Source organism: Haliaeetus albicilla, chromosome 4 (assembly GCF_947461875.1).
Source record: "Haliaeetus albicilla chromosome 4, bHalAlb1.1, whole genome shotgun sequence".
In the NCBI taxonomy this organism is placed as follows: Eukaryota; Metazoa; Chordata; class Aves; order Accipitriformes; family Accipitridae; genus Haliaeetus; species Haliaeetus albicilla.
Window position 1 is genome coordinate 38,465,180 of NC_091486.1, and position 23,884 is coordinate 38,489,063.

Genomic DNA, 23,884 nt, shown 5'->3' on the forward strand with positions numbered 1-23,884 from the left:
GAAGCCAGATTTAAAATCATTTAGCAGGTGATTAATTGCCGGTTAGTTCTTTAGAGATGCAATAGTGGGAATATTGGATTTTTACCTGTATTGAGGATGTTACTTGTTAGCCATTTTAAAGACTCAGTACTTTTTGTTTTCCCTATTTATTTTCTCTTCTGCAGCAGTTAAAGTACATACTCTTTTCAAAAGAGCAAAAGAAGGCATATATGCTGTGAGGGAAAGAGGAGGACTGCATCAAGTCTCCTGTGGTAAAACGATGACAAGTTGGCCAGATCGGCCAAGGCTGAATAGAGGTCAAATCTTACTTCAACAGCCTTTTACGCTGCTTGTGAGATTGGGCTGAAGAAAAAGATCCCAAAAGCTCTAAAACTGGACTGGAGAGGACTTGACAAAGCCTAAACATTGCAGGGGACATTTGTAAAAGCCAGTCGATTGTTTGATTAATAGAACCAGTTGATAATGTGTACTGTTTTGCTCAGGCACTAGAGCAGTTCTTAAGGAAAAAGTAGGAGAGATTTTAGGTGACTGGCAGAACATGTAGACGTTTCCAGTCTGCAGAGCTCTGAGGTTTGGAAGGGTGTAGGATTAGATCACCGTTCTGACACTGAGCTCTGTGCTGAAGTGCAGAGCTTTGAGCTGAGACGAAAAGCTCACAAATAATCTCGTTTTGAATTGTAAGGTTGGTATTGGAAAGAACAGGTAATGTCTTCAGGTCATCAGGAGGTGTCTTTGGGTAGGGCACTATTGCTTCCGGTGCTTGATAGATGTCAGCAGTACTTTAAAGGTTAAGATGACAATATATGTTTGTCTGTTTGTGTCTGCGATCTTGGAGGAATGGCTCAGAATACTGTCCCACTGATAAGAAGAGGAGGAAGCCCCAAAGAAACTCACAGTCAGTGCTGGCAGTAGCTAAATAAATAAATAAATGTGTTTGCTCAGGAAGCAAACACAAACTGAAGATACCATGCCACATTTTTTTGAACTCAGAAAAGCAACTAATTTTGTGAAGAAACAATAAGACTTTCTAATACAATATAAAAATATCCCATGATATCTTCCAAAATATACAGAGAGAAAGCCAGGTGGATTTATCCTTTTGCGTCAAGTGTAGATGCCAGAATTACCTTGCATTGTTTCTTTGTTTAAAAATACCAATTACCTGCCACCCCAATTACTGTTCATTTGCTCTGCCATGTGTTCACACAAAACCAAATCCATTTTTCGTTGCAAGAGATTTTTAAGATCGTGTGCAGAGGAGATACAGCTAAAAAGTCGTAACAGTTCCCATTTTAGATTCAGAATAGACAGGGCATTCCCATTGCCTTCCTTTCTTTTATTAAAATGGTACTTTATAAATTACATTTAGGCAAAGTTTTGTGGCAGTGAAACTACTCTTCATTTTTTTTCTTTGTTTTTCACCTGCCCCATATTTGATTAATAGAACCAAGTGCTTAGTTAAACAGGTGCTACAAACACAAGAGGACAATGTGAATTTATCACTGTACAGATAGCATCAAATCAAGCATATTTCTTTCATTGGCGAGGTGACAGGTCACTCTAGTATGGACAACTTAGTAGAAGTTTTATGCGTTGACTATAGCAAGGCTGCTAACATTACCTCATCTGATTGTTCTCATGAACAATCTAAGGAAGTACAATCTGGATGAAATTGTAATGATGAAGGCAGATGGATAACCATATTAGGGAATGGTTACAAAGATCTCCTTGTCAGACTGCGGTTCAGCAGGGTCTTTTTGGGACGTCTCTTGCCTCTCGTTCCAGTCATTCTTTGTATTAACAACCTAGACGATGATTACCATGTGCTTAATATATCCGTAGGTAGGAAACTGGGAGAAGCTACAGAAATAATGAAGAACCTAATTGGAATTCAGTTTGAGCTTAACAAATTGTAGGTATGGTCTAACAAACTTGGAGGTGGCTGAGCAAGTATGATTGTAAGCTATTTTGTGCTTAGTGAAATTTAAAATACAAAATGAAAAGTAATGAGAGAGCGAGTCTGCAGAAAATGGCTGGGAAAGGGACGTGCCAGGGCAAACGTGAGCCAACTAAGTTTCACTGCAAAAAATCAGGGATGATATGAGGTTTTATGTATGTGTGAGCAAGATAGCCTGTAGATAAATTAAATAATCCTTTTGCTCTATATGGCATGCATTGAGACTCATCCAAAATGTATCTGCTTTTCAAGAAAGATGTGGACAAAATGGAGAAACTCGAGAGCAGAATAGTAAGACCAGTGATGCAGAAAATTTCACCTGTTAAGAAAATAGGAAGATTCTTTTTTTAAAGTAGATAAATAAGCAATACAAGTTTTTAAGTATTCAGGACTGCTGTAAAGATAAGGGGAATAGTTTGTGCAATTCAGTGTGGCCACAGAGATCAAGAAGTGATGGATTAAATTGTAGTGAGAAAAGTTCAGTTTAGATCTTAGAACTTTCTAGCGAGAAAGGTTGTTAAATATTGGAAAAGACTGTGAGAATGTTTTTGAATGTAGCCTGTTGGAGACCCGTAAGTAAAGATGTGGCAGATATCTCCCAGGAGCAACATAGATAGAGTTGATCCTGCTCTGGAATAGGAAAGTAGGGTAGGCAATTTTTCAAGATCCTTTCTAGCCTTTTCTTCTGATTTCACATGAGTATACATTTTAATGGTTGGATCTCTGAGTAGAGATACACTGGGATTTAAAATAAAATATATACTTTAGGGTTCAAGACACACCAAATAATGAATAATGGTGGGGAAGATGTGTTGCTTAGCTCTAGGAAACATTGGACTGACTTTTAACATCTTTAATTGTAATTTTGATTTAATATGAAAGTGCATTATCTTTCAAACTTTTGAACCTTTGTGCATGAAAGTGCAATAGCTCTTAAATTTATAATAATTTAAAGCCATATTTTGGATACATGCAAGGCCTACAGAGACTGTCCAAAAATTAGTTAACTAGAGACTTTCTTCTGATTCCAGATCCTGGTTGGATCATGGGAACAATACAGTTTCGGTTGAATCTATTAGCATAGTTTATGTATCAAAATACAGGTTTACCTTTTGTACAAGTATCATTTATGTAACTGCAAACATCAATAATGTAACTTACCTAGTACAAGATTACCCAAGGGATACTGGTGTAGAACAGTTAAATTTTGGCCATAAAACATATTAAACTGTAATAATTTGTCCATGTGTGACCAAATTCTTGCCTCTGCTTGCATAACTGTTAAGAGGGACAAGGCTTCATTCACAAATCTTATCTGGGTCCAGCCTATCTAATAATAAACGTAGGCTTCCACAGAACCTAAAATACAGCAAAGCAGTTGTGGTAGGCTTCATCAGAGATGTTAAGGCAAATGTAGTGTGAACAGTTTCCTTACGTATTTACCATTCAAAACAGCTCTTTATTGATTATTCACCTCTCTCTCCTTCTCATTAGTTTTGCGTTTTCAAAATCTGAGATTGTCAGTTGGTAATCTCATTATTTTAAATGCGTGACAGAAACAAAGAATAAATAATATGTTTTATCCTGCAAAAATCTAGAGTTAATTATGAACCTGTCTCTTTGAATGTTTCTTTGCCATGTATTATTTACTATAATTTATAGGATGCGTAGCCACAAACCAGGCATTCAAATTTATAGATACATTTTAGGGCAAAGTCTTTAATGCCAGCAGCTGTTACAACGGAAGAACAACAGCTTTACTGTGCATGCCTTTCTGGCGCATCAAGAGAATGTGCTGTAGTAAACTGTAAATGGTATGTACAGGAGCTTTTCCCATTTTTTTAATACAAGAATCGTAGTGTATTTCCACTTACTAAAGAAAGTTACTAACTCAGGGGATGGCATATTTTTGCTATTGTTGAAATTCCATTGATTTGCTGGCTAAATTCACAGAGGTTTTTTAGTGCAGATTCATTTGTAAAGGAAACTTGAAGATGAGGTGACTTGTTGACTAAGATTATTTCAGTGTATGTTGTCACAGTCCAGTGGAACTGTGCTCAGCAGTGTTTTATCTCAAGTCCAGAGTAACAGTAAATCAAGATCATCTCGAAGTAATAAAAACATGTTAAATTGCTGCAAAATATGACTTGTTTTATGATCATCTGCTGATGTAGGAAGTTTGGGGGATGAAAATAGGAAATTACTGACTCAAAAGGCCCTGTTTCTCTTTTATTGGGAAACAGCCCAGCTAATAATTTGGAATAGGTTGAACTTAGCAACAAAAAGAAGAATATAAAAGGTATTTCCATAATACAGTAACAGTGTAGGCTTTTTTAAATCATCCTAAACTATGTAACTCAAGTAATACTTATCAATGTTCTTACTCAAGGACACGTGGTAGGTTTATGTAAAAGGCATGAGTGAAGTTTAGGTGTTCTAAATGCACCCTGTATGCTGTGCTGTGGCACTGACTTTTGACAATGATTTTACCTGAACATAAACTTCCCTTTATTCATGTCACATCAGCTGGATATATGCAGTAATTTTGTTGATGGATTTTTTATTATTTTTTTTTTCTCTTCCACCGTCCTCTGCCCCCAGGTAGGAAGTAAAATGTTAGGCTTTGATTTTTGCAGTGGTAGCTGTAACTGTATTGGAGAAAAATGTCTCTGCTGTATCTCTTAATGTTGGTGTATTCTGGGCCAAAGGCAGTTGTACTGGATTCTGTGTTCTTCTTTACAGGCTACTTATCTTAAATGTAGACCTTAAGGAGGTTTTTGTTGTTAGATGTTTTCTTGTTGGCTGCTTCTGAATGAGTACAACCTAGAAAGTGAAGCCATGTAGTATTCTTCATTTTCAAAGTGAAAATAGTATAGAAGAACCCAATAGCATCAAGTGAAGAGTATAGTCTGATAATAATCTAGTTATCTAGATTATTAGGGTAAGTAGGAAAATGCTGCTTTAATTTAAAATGTGTGGCATAGTGAAGCATCTCTAAAAAGTACATGTAGACAGATATCTCTGAAGTTTGATGAGCTGTGCATGTGATAGCAAATGAGTATTCTGAATAATGAATCTCTTAGCTATAGAAATCATACTGTTCTTGTTAAGAGTTGGATGCACAGAACCAGATCAGGAAAATATGTTTGCTTAGTTGAGAGCTTATCATAGCAGGGTACCATTCTGAAGTGCTGTGGAAAGAAATGCTGTGTAACTTGATAGAAATCCAGTGCCAGAGTCCTTTTAATTTTTATTTTAATTACTTAGATTAGTCTCTAACAGTAGCTTTGCATCATCTTTTTCAGCATAACTGCTTGACAGCTGTTTAGTAATGTACAAAGGAATTTAGAGATGACTGCTGGGAGATTCTTTCAGTATAATATTTCGGGGCTGAAGCAGCTCAAATCCCATAGCTTCAGAGCTGTATTCCATGAATGCTGCACCAGTAAGAACATTTTTAATTCTTGAATTTCTTTTGAATGCTCAAAAAATGTAGCCATTCTGGTGTTTTTTTGATGTTCTTTTAAATTTATTTTAAGGTAAGAAATGAAGAAAGGTTATCGCAGCCCACTTAGGGGAAAAAGGTGATATCTGAGGCTGACTGAGAAAGGGCTACTGCATTTGGCTAATTCTCAAAATTCTATTTGAATGCTAGAGAGCTGTATATGGCAAAGTGGTCTTTGTATGTTGTACCACGATGTTCCTGCCTATTACAGTACTGACAAGGGATTTTGTATTGACTAATACAACTATTAAAAGCAAAAGCTACCTTTCTTATCTATATTCTAAGACCATTGCCCTCAATGTCTTTGTTCTTTCTACAATGCAAAATTGTGGTTATGTGCCTTATCACACTTTCATACTTGTGCGAAAGTGCTAGGGTTGGGGTTTGTATTTTCATTCTTTTATGCTTTCTAGAGTAAACCATAGTGAGCCTGGGCTTCATAGGTCTGTTTGCCATTTTAGGAGAGATTTAGCTTACATAGACTGTTTTACGTGTGATGCTGAATGCAGGCAACAGTATGGATGAAAACTGTATTGATGCAACAACAACTAGTAATCAAATAATCCCAGTTCTTAGAAAGGAGCTGAGCTGCTGTGGAATGTGGGAGAGGGAAGGAAAAGGCATTGACCCACTTGTTCAGTGATGTCTGTTGTCCTCTTTCTATTCAGTCCACGTAGGTAGGCTTGTACAGCTTTTTAGAAGCTGGAATTTTGAAATGTATGAAGCATACCTTTAACCTTTTATATCTTGCAGCAATCGTCTTTCTTATGGATCAATCTTGTGTAATTTATTAGTAGGAAGGATTACAGTTGCTTTAAGTGTGATGTTAGCAAACAAACAATGGGAAGGAGCAAAGCTCTTTCTTGCATATTCAGATGTATTGAGGGGGTTGCCAGTTAGACTGATGGGTTAGACTCATTTCTGGGAACTGAGTTCCTGAAGCCACATGAGGATGTGCATGTTAGTGTTTTCAGATGTCTGTTTCCGTGTGAATGATTTGTGTTTAAGGGCCTGGGTAGAACATAATTTTTAGTAAACATTTCAGAGAGCTGATTTATAGGAGGAAAACCATCTGTTGCTAGGAAAAATAAGGAGTGTATGTGGCAGTAGTGTTTGAATTCAGACTGAAAAATTTAGGAACTGAACAGTGGTAGATTTTTTTTTTGTCTCCTATATAACAGCAACTGTATTGGAAGTTAACAGGCCACAAATATATGTTGTCTATCAGCTTGTAATCCTTCTTTTAGTAGAGATAGTTATATGATGTGCAACAAGGACAATAAATTCAAATAATCTGACTCAGATTCTGACAAACCTGTGACATCTAGTTGATTAAGACTTCATGAATTCGAAGTGCATGTTGGGTAATTTTTTTGACACCTATTTACAGTATAACTTTTACTTTTGAAATTGTGTAAGGACTTTATGTACGGAATAGGTCTTTTGTGGCACGTGTTGTTTGCTGCTGTAAGAATATTGAAGCAACTACTTAATATCTAACTGATACTGTGGATGTTGCTGAATTTATTTTCGTTATAAATTCCTCTTGTATTATAGATTTGATATTTTAATAAAATTCAGTGTTTTTGTGGAAAAATTAGCAAATGTGAGAGTTTTGGTGTTAGAGTAGTACATTAGCATACGTCATGATGGTCATGTACTGCTGGTAGGAGTTTTAGAAACTTACAATAATGACTCTTTTGTTTTTTTTCTTGGCTACCGTTTCTTTTTCAGGTATGTAAAACTTCACTGAGTTTCTCTCCTTTTTTCCCCTGTAGTTGCATGTGATGTTTGTTAACTCCTTTTTTCTCTCCCTACCTGAACTTAGTTTGGAAATACTATTAGAAGTTACATGTCTCAGTATATATGCAGCACTTTGCACAATAGTAAAATTCTAATAAGTACATGTAAAGTTGTTTGTGAGTATTAGAGTAATCACCATCCAGTAGAAAGTATGCTGCCTAGAGTAACAGAAGGTCGTAATGTTCTTTTGGATGTAGGTAATAGTGTATTAGTTCACTTAAATGTAACATATTTTAGAGTTTAAGAGTAATTTGTTTATATGTAATTTTTCTCTCTTTTTATTACACTGCTTTCCCAGCAAGGACAAGTTTGGAAGGTTTGCAAAGCTTTTCACCTTCCCTTTGCCCGCTTGCCCGCTTTCAGAATCGGTCTCATACTCCATGACTTCTGTCTCTACAGTCCACAACTCAGTCATAGAAATCAATGTGGAAAAGTTTTTAAATGAGCTGTCATTTGAGTTCGCTATGTTGCGTAGAAATGCCTAGCATGTAATTTAGTTTTGCATGAGACACGAAACTCCTTTGCAAATCCCTATGAGGACTATAAAACTAAATGAATATTTGAGAAAAAATACAATTTGAGGACAAGTTTTGTCATGTAAGTAATGCTGGTTTTAGTATGTTTCTTCAAACTAAGTGGTATAGCATGGCTTGCTAGTCAGAGTAGTTGAGTAGTGTGTCTGACAGCATGCACTGTAGCTGGCAAAAGTAGGTGCTTTGTCATTTGTCTGTCCACAGAAGCTGTTCTGATATGTCTACCTAACTTAAGAGACTTAACACTTAGTTGTGACTTCTGTTCAAATCGAAATTTAATGAAATTTCTTGATTACTGCTTTTAAAGCACAGCCTATGCTACTGTAGGAGTAAAGAAAATGAGCAAAACTTGAGTTCTTAATCTAAGGAAATAGGCAAGTACTGGTGGTTTTACTGTGGGTTGGAAAATTGTCTTGCAGTTAACAATTTAAAGAAAAAATAAATGCAGATTCGTGGGGCTTATAGTTTTGTTTCACAAAGGATAGTTTAATCATTTAATGTGCCCAGCACTGTCCTCCACAGATGATGACATGATTGAATCTTCTAACAGTTTATTAACTCCAGATGAATACAACACTGCCTCAAACCAGGAATAGCATTAAAAGGAAACCATTTTTTTTCTCCTTCTTTTAGGATTGCGTTTTTTCCCTCACTGCTGTTCTGCACTAACTGCTTTGATACTCCATGCATCTTTTTCAGTAGAAGAGCATCTCTGTACTGTTTCCCATTGCATATTTCAGCTGTGACAGTCCCTGCACTTTGCCTTTCATTTTATCACCTGCTCACTAAAAACAAACAAACAAAAAAAGAATCTTTCTAGTTTGTCTTCAGATTTGCAACTATCACTTAGCTTTAGATGTATGATTGTGGTTTTACTTCATTTTTTATTGTATTTTTTTATAGGCATGTGGTGACCCCAAAGCCAAACCATCCTATCTTATTGACAAAAACCTGGAATCTGCTGTCAAATTCATAGTCAGGAAGTTTCCAGCAGTAGAAACACGCAACAACAATGTAAGTAACCAAATGGCTATATAAGTATTTTTCTCAATACTCTTCAGCGCTTGTTGCTTAAATCTGAAAGGTTTTATGTGTTCTTATAAAGCATCTGATGCTGACAGTTGCAGTTGGAATATAGTTGTTGATTCAAATATTTGACAGGATACTTTAGAAAGAACTATCTCCAAAGGGAGAATTTTATACTGTAATTCTGGATTGGTTTTGTTAGGGTAGGACACTTTCTGGTTTTCTTTTTACCTACTGTCTTCTGTCCCATTTCAAAGAATTGTCAATGGGAAGTAATCCTTGAAAAAATCATGCCTTGCTTTGATAGCAGAAATTCTTGGTGACCAGACTGATTGCAGAAAATGGAAGTTGCATAACTTTATTTGTGATGAGACCTGACCAGCGGATCAATAAAAGGCACCTGACTGCAAAGTGGGAAAATGTGCTTGTACTTTATGGGTGCTGGTACCTTACAGGTGCCCTTGCTTATGGGGTCAGTCCCTGTGGGAATACATAGTGCTTTAGTATGTAAGGAGAAACCTTGTGAAGTAAATACAATTGTTTGCTCTTCAGATGTAGTGAGTTCAGTTGCAGTACGAAATTATTTTTCACCCTTTTGAGTGATCCAGTATTGCTGAATTTGACTTTGTAGCCTTTTAGAGATAATAAAGACTATTAGATTACAGGTAGGCATTTTCGCAGGTGATGCACACTTGTTTCTCTGTTTCAGTTTGAAAGTCAAGGGAAAGATTTTTGTTTTACCTGCTTATATTTCTTTCCAAAGGTGGAAAGTGGAGGTAGGTGTTGGGTTTGCATGTTCCCTGCATGCAACTACTTGCATGTGTGTTTGAGAGGTTTAGACTTGCTTTAAAGCATTCAGGTTTCTGCAGAATGGTAGTGGTAGTAGTAGTGGGAATAGTTAGTTTCTTTTACAATGCCAACTAGAATTTCTATGTAATGTCTCCAGTAATACCAATGGAAAAAAAAAAAAGGAGAAAAAATTTCCCTTATGGAGGAAACATGCTTTGTTACTTCAAAATTTGTACGTGTTTTGTACTGTTTAATACTGCTCATCTTTGCATTGAATCTGATTGTGTTAGTAACAAATATGGCAAATTCTCTATCAAGTTTATATAAAAATGGTAAACCCTTTAAACCATGTTTGGTAAATGTTTCCATATTCTCTAAACTGCAGTGGCAGATCTACTATTAAAAGTAAAAGATTATGTACATAGAATTTGTTTAATGTAGTTGCGTGTATGCTCTATATGTCTTCCGGATGTTGATTATGAATTTGGAGCTTAACTAATGATAGATATTTTAGGATTTGGTAGTGTGAAGTCTATGGAAAGAGATCAAAGCTAACTTGATATGTTTTGACAATCACCGTTTCTAAAATAGGACACGCTCATAATGTTTTGTCATTGCCTTGTGTTTATTTACCATGAGCCAGCCAGGCCTGTGTTTATTAAGCACAGTTATCGAAAGCCTACCCTTCTTAAGTATGAGCACAGTTTAAAGTCGGAATTTTGAGTTCTAGCAATAGGCAGCTGGGGTTTCCCTCCATTGCAGTCAGAGCTGATAGCAGTTTGCTTGTCTTGGTTACTTACAGATGTTTTCCTATAGAGTGTTGTATCACCCGAAAGAAACCTTTACCCATAACACATACCTAATGAGACAAAAGCCATGTCATATGCAGATAAAGTTCTAGTTTGATGTAAGATAAATTTTTGTTCATAAACCTTAGCTTAAAAAAGATGTAAGCATCTAGCTTCTGGTCAGGAAGGTGTTCCCCTGCTTGCTCCTCATTTGTCTCCCTCCTCCTACTGGCCAACAACCAGCTCACCATATAGTAGGAGGACATGCCAGTGAGTTCCTTCAGTAGGGAAACTAGAGATTTAAAAGGGCAAGAAGGTTACTGGAACAGGGGCACATCAATTAATGAAGTATTACGAAGGATTATTGCAGGGGAAATAGTTGAGAAATCATAACCTGTGCTTCCTCCTTGCAGTGAAAATTCCAGGACAGCCTTTCAGGAAGGGGTTTGGATTTTGTACGTTGAACTGCAACAGTTGCCATTGCTTGGCATTGTGCATCTATACAGTTAGTAGTACCTATTGACATATCGGTAGGTGATGTTGCCAAACAAGCTTGCATTCGGTTGGAGAATAGGTAACGCCTGCTTTTCTTTTTCTTTTTTTTTGACCTATTTTTAGCTGTTTGTTTTTTCTTGGGTATCTGTCATTTACAGTGTTTTGTGTCTCAGAGGTGAACAACACATTTTATTGAAGAGTATGAGCAGTGTCTACTGTAATCAGATGGTGAAAGCCTGAAAAGATGCTGAAAAGCCTGCATTTTTATTCTTTTGAAACAAGTGATTGTTGTTTGCTATTGATAGCTTTTACATCTTTATTCACAAAAAATACAGCTCCTAGATTTGTTCTTCCTTCAGTGTTCGACATGCTGAGTCAGACTAGAACCATGTCTGACAATCACTGATTTTCAACATTGTACCAAGAGTGAAAGTGTATGAGCAGTAAAGTGCCTGATGAATCCTTGCTGACCAGGCTGAAAAATAAAATGGAGTAGTTCATCTTCCAAAGGATCGATTCTAGATAACTCTGAACCTCATCAGTTCATAACTCACTCTCTCCTGTTGTCTGAGGGTAGTCCCTGGGATCTCTTACACTTGCCCTCTCTTCTTCAATCACCATTGTGAACCATATAACCATGAAAACATGAAGACTGAGCTCTTAAATCAACTGTTAATGATGTTGGTGAGCAATGTAGTATTGCTTAATAGTATGAAATACTTGCAAAGGAGGGAATGTGTGTAAACAAAAAAAGGGATTGACAAAGTGAGAAACAAACATTTTAGAGTCCCATTTGAAAAGGAAACTATATAATAATACAAAGTATCTATTTCTGTGTTTGGGAAACCTTAGTGTTTATATTTATTTTAAATTGTCTAAAGCTTTATTTTGAAAAAGCTGCCTAAGCTGCAGAAGCCTTCCAAAAAGTTTCATATCACCATCATTCTTGGTCAGATCAGTGATCTGATTGTGCTAGTGTTGACTCAGGGTAACACTTATTTTTACTGAATTTCCTTGACTAACTTCAGAAGAAAAATTCCAAAATAAGGGATGCAGAAGCAGCCTGATTTTTCCGAAGGCTTTTTAGACCTCATAGTCTTATAAGGCATACAGGCAAGGTATCTCACCACAGAGAAATCAAAAGAGAACATACTGAACTCCAAAAAAATGTAGGACTTAAGAATTACTCTCTTCTCAGTCAGTGCTGACATTAAATGCCATTGTAAGAGCAGAATAAAATACTTCACGATGCGGAACTGGAGATGCAGGGAGAAAAGGCATAGATTTTTCTGTAGATTGTGGGTAGGGTCAGACAAACCTGCTGTCTGCACAGGTAAAGCTTTGTGTGTGTGTGTGTGATGGAGCTAGCTGCCTTTCTGCCTTTCAAAACACCACATATGGGAAGTAGTGAGAATATATGCCTTCTTTCTTGAACATATGTTTTTCTTTTACTCAGATTGCTCCTCAGCAATTTCCTTGTAGAAAGGAAAAACTTCCTATATTTTTAAATGTTTCCTGGAGAAGCTGAGGCTTAGTCATTGCTTAGTGGTAAGCAGACCAGTGAAACATCACTCAGAAGTTTGTAAGTGTGTGGTTAGTGGGAGAAATGTCCATGTTTTCCAGGTACTGCTAATCTTCATCTTTTAGTGGCTAACTTCCCAGTATTGTTCATATCAATTCTGTTGTGTTTTCTATTGACTACACATTCAGTTTCTTAGGAGATAGTATTTTGAGGGTTTATTTACCTGATTTAACTGTAGTAATTTTTGGCTGTATTGTGTCAGTGGGGACTGGAAATAAGAGCATATGAGAGTAGAGTATAAGCAATGTGAGCATTTCCAGCCTGCCTGGGTTAGGATCTGTAGATGTGAATTAGTTCACTTTACATTTTATTTACTTTTTGTTCATGGGTATGTTGTTTTTTTCCTTTTAGATCCCAGTATGTATGTTTGGTCAGCTGCTTGTGTCTTTCACAGGTTCACTTCATAGTGAGCTGGTTGCATAGCAAATTAGCTGGATGTGGGAGAGGTGTTGTGGGCACAGAGTGGCTGGATCTCCTTGTTGAAAGCTTATTAGAAGACATTAACTCATGCTTCTATAGTAAAATTATTGAAATATGTACTTTATCTTGATTTATTTGTGATAGCTGCTTCCAATAATTAGTCTTTTTTAAAACACTCAACTAAATACAAGTAATCATTTGCTTTTGAAAGTATTCCTTTCAGTTCCCCCAAGGGGTGCAGTGCCTGAAGGAAAATGTCATTTGTTTGTTTCTAATGAAGCCTTTAATATTGTAATTTGCACAGTGCTAGTGAAGATAATTTAGAAATTCTTTTCTGAGAAAAAATAACATTGGGGTCTCAGCTGTGCTGCCTCATATATTGGTAATCCTTTTTCAGTAGGGAACAGTCATTTATTTTTGAGGAAATTTTATGGTCATTAACACCTATGGCAGCTGGTTTCTTAAGAGTAACTGAAAGTAACTTAAGTCCCTGAATTCAGTAAACTTTAATATTTTTCTCCAGCTTTCTGGAGTGCTAGATTTCTTGTATGGGAGATTTGATTTTTCAGATAACTTACTGCTTTCTTAAGCAATAAAAACCCAGCTCCCCATATTCTACCATAAAACTAACTGGCCTCCTGGCTGTGAAGACTAAAATGCTTTCCAGGTAAGAGGATTCTGTGCTTTTCTTGCATGGCTGCCTCTTCAACTCTGCTACTGCTCAAGGAACTTATAGTGCTGAAGGGACCACAAATGATGTTGATTTTCCAAAACTCAGAGTGATTTATTTTACAGGAGTTCCCCCTGGGCGAGTAAAGCCAGCTGATGAGTAACTAGTCTCTGTTCAACTTTGTACGAGCAGTTGAGATTTCTTACGCTTGAGAATAGGATGTACTAATGATAGTTTCAGAATAAACTGCAAAATATCTGCAACAAATAAAATTTTTTCTGCATTTTTACTAAAAAATCATTCAGAATTGAAATTGCTCTGCTAATGCCTTGCTCTGATAGAACCATACCTACTGTTCTGATTTTGCACGCAGTAGCATGTCTGATATCTTCAGCTGTGACCTGCGTAAGACTGACTTTGCAGCTTAAAATGACTTTTGCTATAATATAATCAGAGAATAGTATGTAAAACTTTTCAGCCTGACAGTCATTTGAAAGTGAGCGTTTTTTCATAGCGATTCCAAAAGGTAATGTGAAATCCTGAAATCTCTCTAAAATGTTTCATGAAACAGAATTGTCATAATGTAACTTATATTTTTTCAAAATCCTAAGTGCTGTCAGCAGTGATGTTTATATTCATGGTTTAACCCTTGATTGTGCATGAATTTGAGATGGAGTAGCATCCAAATACAATTTAATTTTTACTGTTATTTCTAATAAATCATTGTAGTACCCTGCTGTAAGTACATCGGTCCATATGAGTCACTTACCAAGGTAAACCAAACTAGTCATGTGCTTGCTCTTTTTGCTGAATAGTGTATGCAATACCTGCAAAGGAGTGAATGTGTGTAATACTTAACCTGTTTGCTTCATCCTTTGAAACTCTCTTTTTATTTGATGATTGACAACTTAAGAGCTTGGCCATTAAAAAAACAAAGCAGCAAGAAAACCTCATTAATACCTAAACAATATTTTAGTTAAGCAGTGTTACCGAAATGGCTTTGCAACAGTAGTTTTCACACATTTTAAATGAATAGTTCTTTCATGATTTCATGTCATAAATGTAAGTATGCAGGCAGCTAGAGACATATGTCCAAAACATTTTTATCTGTAGAACAGCACAGACAAGACTTTTATTCTGTAAATTGTTGCCTTGGAGATGTCGAGACCTGTGGCCAAAGCTTGTATGATATGATAATACGTAATGAGCCTAATGTAGGAATTACTGTATGAATTTATGTAAAAGTGAGAGAATAGGGAAACTGTTCCTTATGACTGACAGGTAGATCAGTTTTTAAAGAGGAGCCTCACTGTTCCATTAGTCTGCCATTATTAGTAATATCGTCAAACCTGGCAACAGTAACAGCTGTAGAGGCTCATGGGTGGCTATTTCCTTTTCAAAAGAGTTTACTTAGTGCTAGAAACTTGAAAAAAAAACCCAAAAAAAGATATTGCAGTAGAAATACATTAGTTAGTAAACATGTTAAATATTCCATTGCATTTTTTTATGTGCAGCATGTCACTTCAGAGGCTGCTTTTAATTGGAAATAAGAAAACCAAGGACACATCCATCATTCTACAGTTAGTTTGCAGAATTTAAAACTGATTTTCTTCATTTGATTAGATCCTTCTCTCTCTCTCTTCCCACCATTCTGCTGTGGACTTTGTAGACACAGAACTTTGTTCAAATGAGTTGAATTTTTAAAATCTCCATCTAAAGACACTACAGGTGGCAAGCTTAGTAAGTATAATAAATGACAGTAAGAATACTGATAGTGATTATTTACCCCTGTCCCCAGAATTTTAACAGACAGAATTTGTGACACTGCTTTTTGGAGCTTATATTCCAGTTAGTAAGATAAAGTTGATGGTGTTTTCTCTGAGGACATTGTAATATCTATGGTGTTGGTTTGTAGAAAACAAATACAAGTGTTTAATATTCATATTTGCAGGAAAAATATCACACTGATATAAGAAGGAGAAAATGCCCCTACCTACCATCTATTCCTGGATCATGAAATAAGACATTTATTCACATACTACTACTACCAGTCAAATAAATATAAAATAGTTACAGAACTACAGTTATACTCTGGTTTTGCACAGATAAAACTCTCTGAACAACCTTTTCTAGTTGTCTCATGTTTTTCCTGTGCCTTCATATTAAATTTGTTATTTATTCACATTGTTAATATGCCAGCGTCTGTGTCATTACTTTCTTGTCTCTGAGCCATTGTGTTCATGTAAGCTTTAAGTGAAGCTGTCTTGCACTTGCTGATTCGGTTTTTGCTTCTTTTAATGTGCTTCTTTTAATGTACTTTCTCTGTGTACATAATCAGTTATGTAAAGATTTTGGGAGTTTAGTATGAAGAAAGAAAGGCACAAGACAACTTGGTAAAGATCAGTTCCTTCTCTTGTAGGTAATGTATTTGATAAAGCGTCAGCTTCACTCTCTGGTATTTAAAATCCCCATTTATAAATAATATTCAAATATGATTGGAGATGTGGTATTCTGTTAATAGACAAACTAAATTACTCGAGATAAATTATTTCAATTTTTTGATGTTGCTATATGATGCTAAAATTTCTACAACTTTTCCTATGTCTTAAATCTAATTTACCTCATTCAACAAAAATACTGTTGTCCTTGTTGATATAATTTTTACTTCAAATTCTTTAAATAAAAGACTTATGTCTTTTATGTCTTTATATCAACAAGGCATGGTTAGCTATAGGGAAAATAATCTTTTGATGCTAGTAATGTTTTAAGAGCTATTTCTTCAGTTTACCATATTTTAAAACTTTTGTTGAATATTAGAAACACAAATGTTTGCTGATAAATTGAATTGCAGACTAAGGAAAAAAGCCTCAAACAAATACAAAATAATATAGTGCTAGCTATTTCTAAACAGCTGTTAGGAAATTAGTAATGGAAAGTTTTGTTGCAGTGGGTGTGGAAAGAGCCTACACACCCGCATTCCTGAGTGATGCAAACAAACATCCAAGACCCTACATGCTGTAAGCTGTACTTTAAACATCACTGATCAGGCTGTGCTGTATGAATTGAACTGTTTGTACCCTACTGATTTAACAGTGATTACAGCTGATATATTGTTTTACTTGGATATTAATATTTTAAATAAAAGTTTGCTGACGCCTTTAACACTCAGAGTTCAAAGAATGATCACCTTAACTCTGCGTGAAAGTTTTAGCATCATTTAAGTATAAATATTTCTGGGAATACAGGTAACTAGTTAACAGGGCACAGCAGTGATTCCTTAGTTGTTGGTTGAGTGTCATGAATACCTCCCTATATTCTCTTATTAAATGTACAGCTTCACAGAATTTCTGAAAAAAGATTGTTTCTATTGCAAGCACAGTTCCCAGCACCATCTCTTTTTTTGCCTTATCTCCCCACTTCATGTATTGTGGCCCAAATGTGTTGTGGCTTTGAAATTGTCCTGGCCACCAGAAGTGGACACTCAGTTGCTATTTGTTATACCAAACATGAGTGTCATGTACAACAACCTATAATCCTGATTGTCTCCCATAGCATTGCACCTTGTTTAGTGTGAGTTAGGATTGCAGTAGGAACAAGGTTTTAAAGCATATGTGCAGTTGTAATGCAAGTTTTGGTTTTGTCATCATCCTGCACTAGCTCAAATTCATCCAATTCATGCTTGTGGTAGTTGCCCAGAAACAAACCCTCTTTCTGCTTGGTGTTCTAAAAACAAATCACTTGCAATAAATAGTTTAAACAACACGGTCAGGATGAAGATTAAAACCAAGCATCTTAGGTAATGAATGTTCATTGTATAAGAACCATTGACTGACAAGGCAGCCCTGAAAGTACAAAGCAATCTTTCCTCTGGGGAGGTCCCCAGTATAGATGCAAGTTGGCCTGAAGGTGTACTGGAGCTGTGCAGACCTGCAGGAGCCCTAGACTCCGCGCCTGATGATGCTGGATCCTTCATTCTCTGAGCACAAGGCAGTTAAACTTTAAGGTATACGCTGGGAAAGGTAGTGGCGAATTCATACTGAGAATCAAAATACAATTCATAGGACTTAGACTTGAAAAGAGATTTTTGTACAGCGGCAGTTTAAATGGAAATAACCTATTTCCTAGTGCATGAGATTATCAGGAGAAGTCACAAAATAAACACATGTACTTGCACCCATTTTTCATTTAAGTCCCAGCTGATGATTATGTGAAAGAAACTTAAATATTATATAGGGCAGGCATTCAAAGTCAGGCCTTCAGAGTTAAATCCTTTGCACTGGTTTAAGAGTAGACAGGAGTATTCTACAATGTAGCCATTGCAGTTTGCTCATAACTCTCTATATGCCTATCTTCCTTGGCTGTAATGGAAGTCTTACGGCTCAAGGCTTCCAAAAATCATAATTGCGTTAAAAAATTCAGAGGAAAGAAGCAAAAATTATCTTATATATGATACACAGTAGTGGTCCAGGCAGTTGTCTTTTTTTTTTTTTTTATTTAGAGGAATTTTAGTGCTTTATGTGAAACTGAGAACACAGAGCACAGCTTTATAGAGGGAGATGAGGAAGTGTGTTCACTTCTAACCTCTCATGAAAATAAGCTAACCAATTTAAAACAATTTATTTAATCTTTCTTAAAATTGATTGCTCTTGCTGAGAAGAAAATCCTATTTAACTTGATCAGTCTTTAATTTAAAATCTTGCAGCTTTTTGGAGGGCGCTTTTTCATATTTAGTGTTATGGCTGCTTTAACTCATTTCAGTTCATATATCAGGAAGGAGACTTAATTTGTAGCTGGATATTGCAAGTTAAATAATTGGATTCTTGCAGTGCTGTGACACTAATACATAGATAAACAGAATGGCTGTTCAGTAGCAGCTGCTTTTTTGTGTGTTCTAAATTGTAATTGTTTAAGTGATGTGTGGTTCCTCCAGAAAATTTTGAAAAGTATGGAAATTAAATGATATTTCATTGTCTGTTTAAAAAACAACAAAAAAATCCATGTGAGCTATTTTCTGCCTTTGTATTCACATTTGCCTCTTCCATTTTATCCACCAGTGTCTAACGCTAGTGTTTTGCTTCCTTTTTTGTTTCTTTATTTTGTTGCTTTTGTTTGAATGTATTATTGTGTTTATATGGAACTGGTCAAAGAACCGTTACTGTATTTTATGTTTGTATCTACATTTTATTTTGCATGCTTAACGTGGCTTTGCCTGGATATTCTTTTTGGTAAGTTCAGAATTTAAAAGCATAATGTTTTTCTGTAGTAAAGTTTGTAACCTGCCACCTTCTTTTCTCCCACCTCCAGTAACATCATTATTTTTTTGTCATACTGATTTGTGCTCATGTACTGTTCTGCTTTTGCTAATTATACATATGATAACACTGTTTTCCTAACTACCCATTTTAAACTCTAGCTGAGCTAAAGAATACGACTTTGGTACTAATATGTACTAATTTGACTTTTATCTTCAAAGTATAGTTGGCAGCTGTTAAAATGATCTGTTCTGAGAACTCTGTGTGTATTTGAGACAAACAGAACCTCAGTCTTAGAAAACCATGTTAAGGCTTCTTTGCATAGCCGGGTGGTTACTCTGCACTTCACAGGTATTATTTGTCAGAAATCTTCTCAAGATCTTCTAAGAATAGCGTGCCTGTTTATGTTTCTCTTTTAGCAACAGCTCGCTCAGCTCCAGAAAGAAAAATCAGAGATTCTGAAGAACCTGGCATTATACTACTTCACATTTGTTGATGTTATGGAATTTAAGGTAAAGTGTTACAAATATGTCAAGTTGTTCTGTCACATCAGGTTTCTGTCTTTATTTATGAAATAACACTATAGAATGAAATAGCTGAACTTGTAGCTCTGTTCTTAAAAAAAAAAAATCAGTCTTCGTCAATTAGCATAGTAAAGTGATTTACTTAGATCTTCTTAAACTAAAGTTATTCCTTTGCTTTTCAAGGACCATGTTTGTGAGCTGCTGAACACTATTGATGTTTGCCAAGTCTTCTTTGATATTGTAAGTTTCTGGGTTTAAACTTTCAAATGCCACTTAAAAATGTTTCTAATCAGAGTCCTGTGTGAAGAATTAGAAGGACTTGTTTATGTTAGCCCGAGAAACATGACATCTCTAGTTATAAATGCAAGAGAAATAAAACCACTGTGATCTTCATATCTCTAACTTTTATAATTGCTTAAAATCAGAAGGTAGACCATTTTAAACAGGCTACTTATGGACAGTAGTAACAGCATTGTCTGTTACTAGACATATAAATCTTTCTGTAATTTTTGCTTTATTGCATCTGCAAACTAAATCTTAGGGTTTATTGTCACCTGTATGCTTAAGCCATGTGAGGTTCACGAGACAGGAAGTCGCTTCTGGTTGTCTAAAGCAAGTACAGAAGCAGCTAAAAGTGTTACATTTAAAAAAATAACACAGCTAAACCCCCAAACCTCACACCAACTAAACACCAAAAAAGCCCAAAATAAAACTTCACACATCTTTTCCTCTTGGTTTCAGCTTGCTTTCTTAATGTTCATAATGTCACCTTGCGAGTTTTAGTCATTATTCTGAATTTGGCTGACTTAGGTTCATAATATGAAAGAGGAGCAGGTATATGTCCTATGGAATGATGTTACCAGGCCAGTGGGATATGTGCTAGCTTTTTACATTACAGTCTTAGTGAAATATAATTCATAGGCAAAGTGCTTACTGACTGCTTAGTAACAGCCAAGAAAAGTTCTCTTATCTGTTAGCTAACCTGTGACACTTAAGCCTGGAAAGATTTATTTGCATGCTTGCTTCCATGAATGCAAACAGTTCTGGGGATTTGAGTGAATAAATTAAGATTATACAAAGTCTGTATGCAACTAGAACAAAAACTTTGTTCAAGGTAGTCCGTTGTATTTAAAAAATGCTGAAAATTGGTAGAAAGGTAAGGAAAAAGTTTTATGCTTGTTTCTAAAAGTTTTAGAATGACAATTTACTGTTTTTTATCTCTAGACTGTAAACTTTGATTTAACAAAGAACTACCTAGATTTGATTATAACCTACACAACTCTAATGATATTGCTGTCTCGAATTGAAGAAAGGAAGGCTATCATTGGATTGTATAACTATGCCCATGAAATGACACATGGAGCAAGGTAAAAATCTGTTGTATAAGAAATGTGTATAATAATAATAATAATAACAGCTACACCTGAGTGAATTGTTTGTTGTTGCTTTTAGTGACAGAGAATATCCACGCCTTGGCCAGATGATTGTGGATTATGAAAATCCTTTAAAGAAAATGATGGAGGAATTTGTACCTCACAGTAAAGTATGTAACTACTTTTCATAGGCACACACTAACCTTAACTGAGAGAAGGAGAGATAAAAAAGTAAATATGCAAGAGTTTGTTTTGTCAAAGGCCGTTAGGTAGAAATTTTGCAGGAGATTTTATTTATAATGGATGTCTGGGGCTGGGGATTGATACCCTATTAAATAACAGAACCTATAAAAATACAGGAATGCTAAGACCCATTGGTAAGGTTCCAATTTATTCACCACAGATTAGAAATTGATTAAAAATTGTTGTGGATTATATGAGAATAACTACATTTGTGTTCTGTTTTGGTTTTTAGCTTGAAATTAAGGAGATTCTTAATGTTTCTATGAAACCAGTTTTTTGCTGGTTTACCATCCTGGATGAATGTATTTTTCTATTTTGTAACCTGAGGGTTTACCAAAGGGGTTTTTTGTCCTTAAACTGGGGCATCCTGGAGATCACCACTGCCTCTTTAATAATAGCTCCTATACTCAGAAGTTGACATTGTGTACCCTGCTCAGTTGACTTCACCAAGTTAAATGAACCCAATTACTTTAGCCTTTTCTGGACAAATGTTTTTAAGCTTGCACTCTTACACAGCTGGTTGTGCTGCAGTTCTGGGATGATTTATCTAGGCTGTATTTTCATATGACAATATCTTGGAAAAATGACAGAAGCCTTGCCAAAGTCAATGTATGTCCTGTTTATCACTTCCCATTTGTCCACTAGGCTTGCGGCTCTGTCAAAGGAAACTAGATTTGTTTGATCAGTACTGACCAACTGTTATTTATGAAGGTGTTATTTTCTAGGTGCTTGCAAATTGATTGCCTAACAACTTATTCTGGAATCTTTGGCAGGAGTTTACGTTAAATACTAAATTATTTCCTAAAGTTTTTAAGATTTGGGGTTTTTTTTTTCCTCTGTTTTTGAAGACTAGGTACTGGTTGTGTTTTCCTTCTCTAGTCCTCTTGAGATTTTTTTTAAATTTCCTTAAACTTTTTAAGATGGTCACTAGAAGTTCAGAGAGTTTTCCATCTACTCGTGTAAGTGCTCTGAAGTGAAATAGTTTTGAACACTTCTCATTTGTCTCAATAATCTGTAATCCTATTTTTGTTATACTTTCCTCTGCATGATTCCTGTCTTGTTAAGGCTTACTTAGCTAAGGATCTCATTTGCAATTAATATTTTCTTGTGCACATTTAAGCAAAGATGCTTAACTTTTCAGTATTATCTTTGTTCTTTTGTATTTAGTAGTGGACCAATCCTTTCCCTTGAAATGTGTTGTAAAGCCATGTTTCAGCCCAATTTTTGCGCTTCTGCTTATTCTGTGCTAGAGGTATAAATTGGGGTCAGAGATCCCTTCAGGCACCGTGCTATAGAAACACATACTTAGGTTGCATTCTCATGGAACTGCACACCTAAGTTGTCTTTTCATCATCTCACTACTTTGCAGTAAACCTGACAGTTGTTTAGTCCTTTAAATTAGCTTCAGCAGATGACTTTTTTATTTTGCCTGAGTGACCTTCTCTGCTGGCATAATGCCTAGACCTGGCTCCCTGAGGACTCATACAAGCACCAGTATTGATGCAAGACAGGCAAAAGGTGTAGGACCACACTTACTTAGATAAGCTTAATCTACTATGAAGATGCTCCTGTAGACAGTATCTGCTCAAAATAATTATAATTTGCTAGCAAAACGAAAGGATGTACTAAACGAAGTGGCAGAGAAGGGAATAACACAATAATTGGGATGCATGAATAAATAATGAACAACTTTTAGTTGTACATGGCAGACTTGTTGTCCCTATTGATTTTTTTTATGTCCTCTTAATTATCAACTCAGTGGTTTATAACTCTAATTGAAAAAAAAAAAAAATCAAACCCTTCTGTTTCTCTTCATCCTTCCCTTAGCCTGGAGTAGTCTTTTATATGTGAAATGAACTAGATGCAATGGGTTTTAACCTCAATTTTAATCTCAGAACTAGTTCTGTAAAACGTTTTGATTATTGTTAGTAATAACGCTGAGAAAGCAGCACTACTGATATAATAGTACTTAGTGTCTCTTGTGCTTCGAGTATTGCAATGTCAATAAACAGCTCACAAAATGAGTTAAAGAACTTGAACGTTTATCCAAGACTGAGCCTTGAGGACATCTTCAAACTAATCATTGGTCTCCATTTTAGTCCCTTTCAGATGCTCTGATTTCACTCCAGATGGTCTATCCTCGAAGAAATCTGTCAGCTGACCAGTGGAGAAACGCACAACTACTGAGCCTCATCAGTGCCCCCAGTACAATGCTAAATCCTGCACAGTCTGACACAGTATGGCCTTTTAATTTGCCTTATATGATAAAGTTAAGCAAGGTTTTCTGTAAAATAATGTGTTTAATTTTCTGTTTTATTACCTTTACGTGGCTTTTAATCAGAGAAGTTAAATAGGCTGGTTGGGAGAGCTGAATGCTTCAGTATGGGGGAAAAGTTTTGTCACATTAATTAAAGCTTCTGTTGAGTTAGTTCATGCCTTCATTTCCAGTATTTGATAATCAAAAGATGAAGGGAAGCAATGTTAACTTCTACAGTGTAGAAGGAAAGAATCCTGTGTACTCAGATGTTTGTGGGCCAACAGACTGAAACTCAGAACTGGTACTTCCCTTAAAATTTTTACTGTTCACATTTGCTGCCTCAGCTGTGATATGGATAGTCATATTTCTGAAAAAAATCAAGCGTTAACAGCTGTCGGGTTGTGATTAGTATACATCAAAAGCCTTTTGTTCTTAAATATTCTTAAATACAATTTTTGTTGAAACTAAACGTTTGTCAAAATTTGTTCACTGTTTTATTCAAGGTATTGGAGGGTATGAAAGCTCATTTAATGTTTGAACCCTCAGTTTCTAAAGGGATGAAACAGTGCCCTGTTAGTAATCAGCAGCAGTCTTCCATGATTCATCAGCATTGAAGGCTTTATTTGTCCCTTTTTTCTAAAAAGTACTTCTCATGAAATATATTTTC

At 35.8% G+C, this 23,884-nt stretch overlaps 1 protein-coding gene across 4 annotated transcripts in view; it reads left to right on the forward strand.

Annotated features, from left to right (window-relative positions):
* Window positions 1-23,884, forward strand: part of NCKAP1 (NCK associated protein 1) — a 62,518-nt gene that overhangs the window by 4,066 nt on the left and 34,568 nt on the right. The window contains exons 2-8 of one of the 4 annotated variants that reach the window (XM_069781943.1): window positions 7,564-7,581; window positions 8,702-8,812; window positions 19,240-19,332; window positions 19,528-19,584; window positions 20,569-20,711; window positions 20,797-20,887; window positions 23,060-23,197. In XM_069781943.1, coding sequence (XP_069638044.1) covers window positions 7,564-7,581; window positions 8,702-8,812; window positions 19,240-19,332; window positions 19,528-19,584; window positions 20,569-20,711; window positions 20,797-20,887; window positions 23,060-23,197 — 651 coding nt within the window. The remainder of the gene's footprint in view (window positions 1-7,563; window positions 7,582-8,701; window positions 8,813-19,239; window positions 19,333-19,527; window positions 19,585-20,568; window positions 20,712-20,796; window positions 20,888-23,059; window positions 23,198-23,884) is intronic. The other 3 variants (XM_069781944.1, XM_069781945.1, XM_069781946.1) reach the window with 3 other exon arrangements.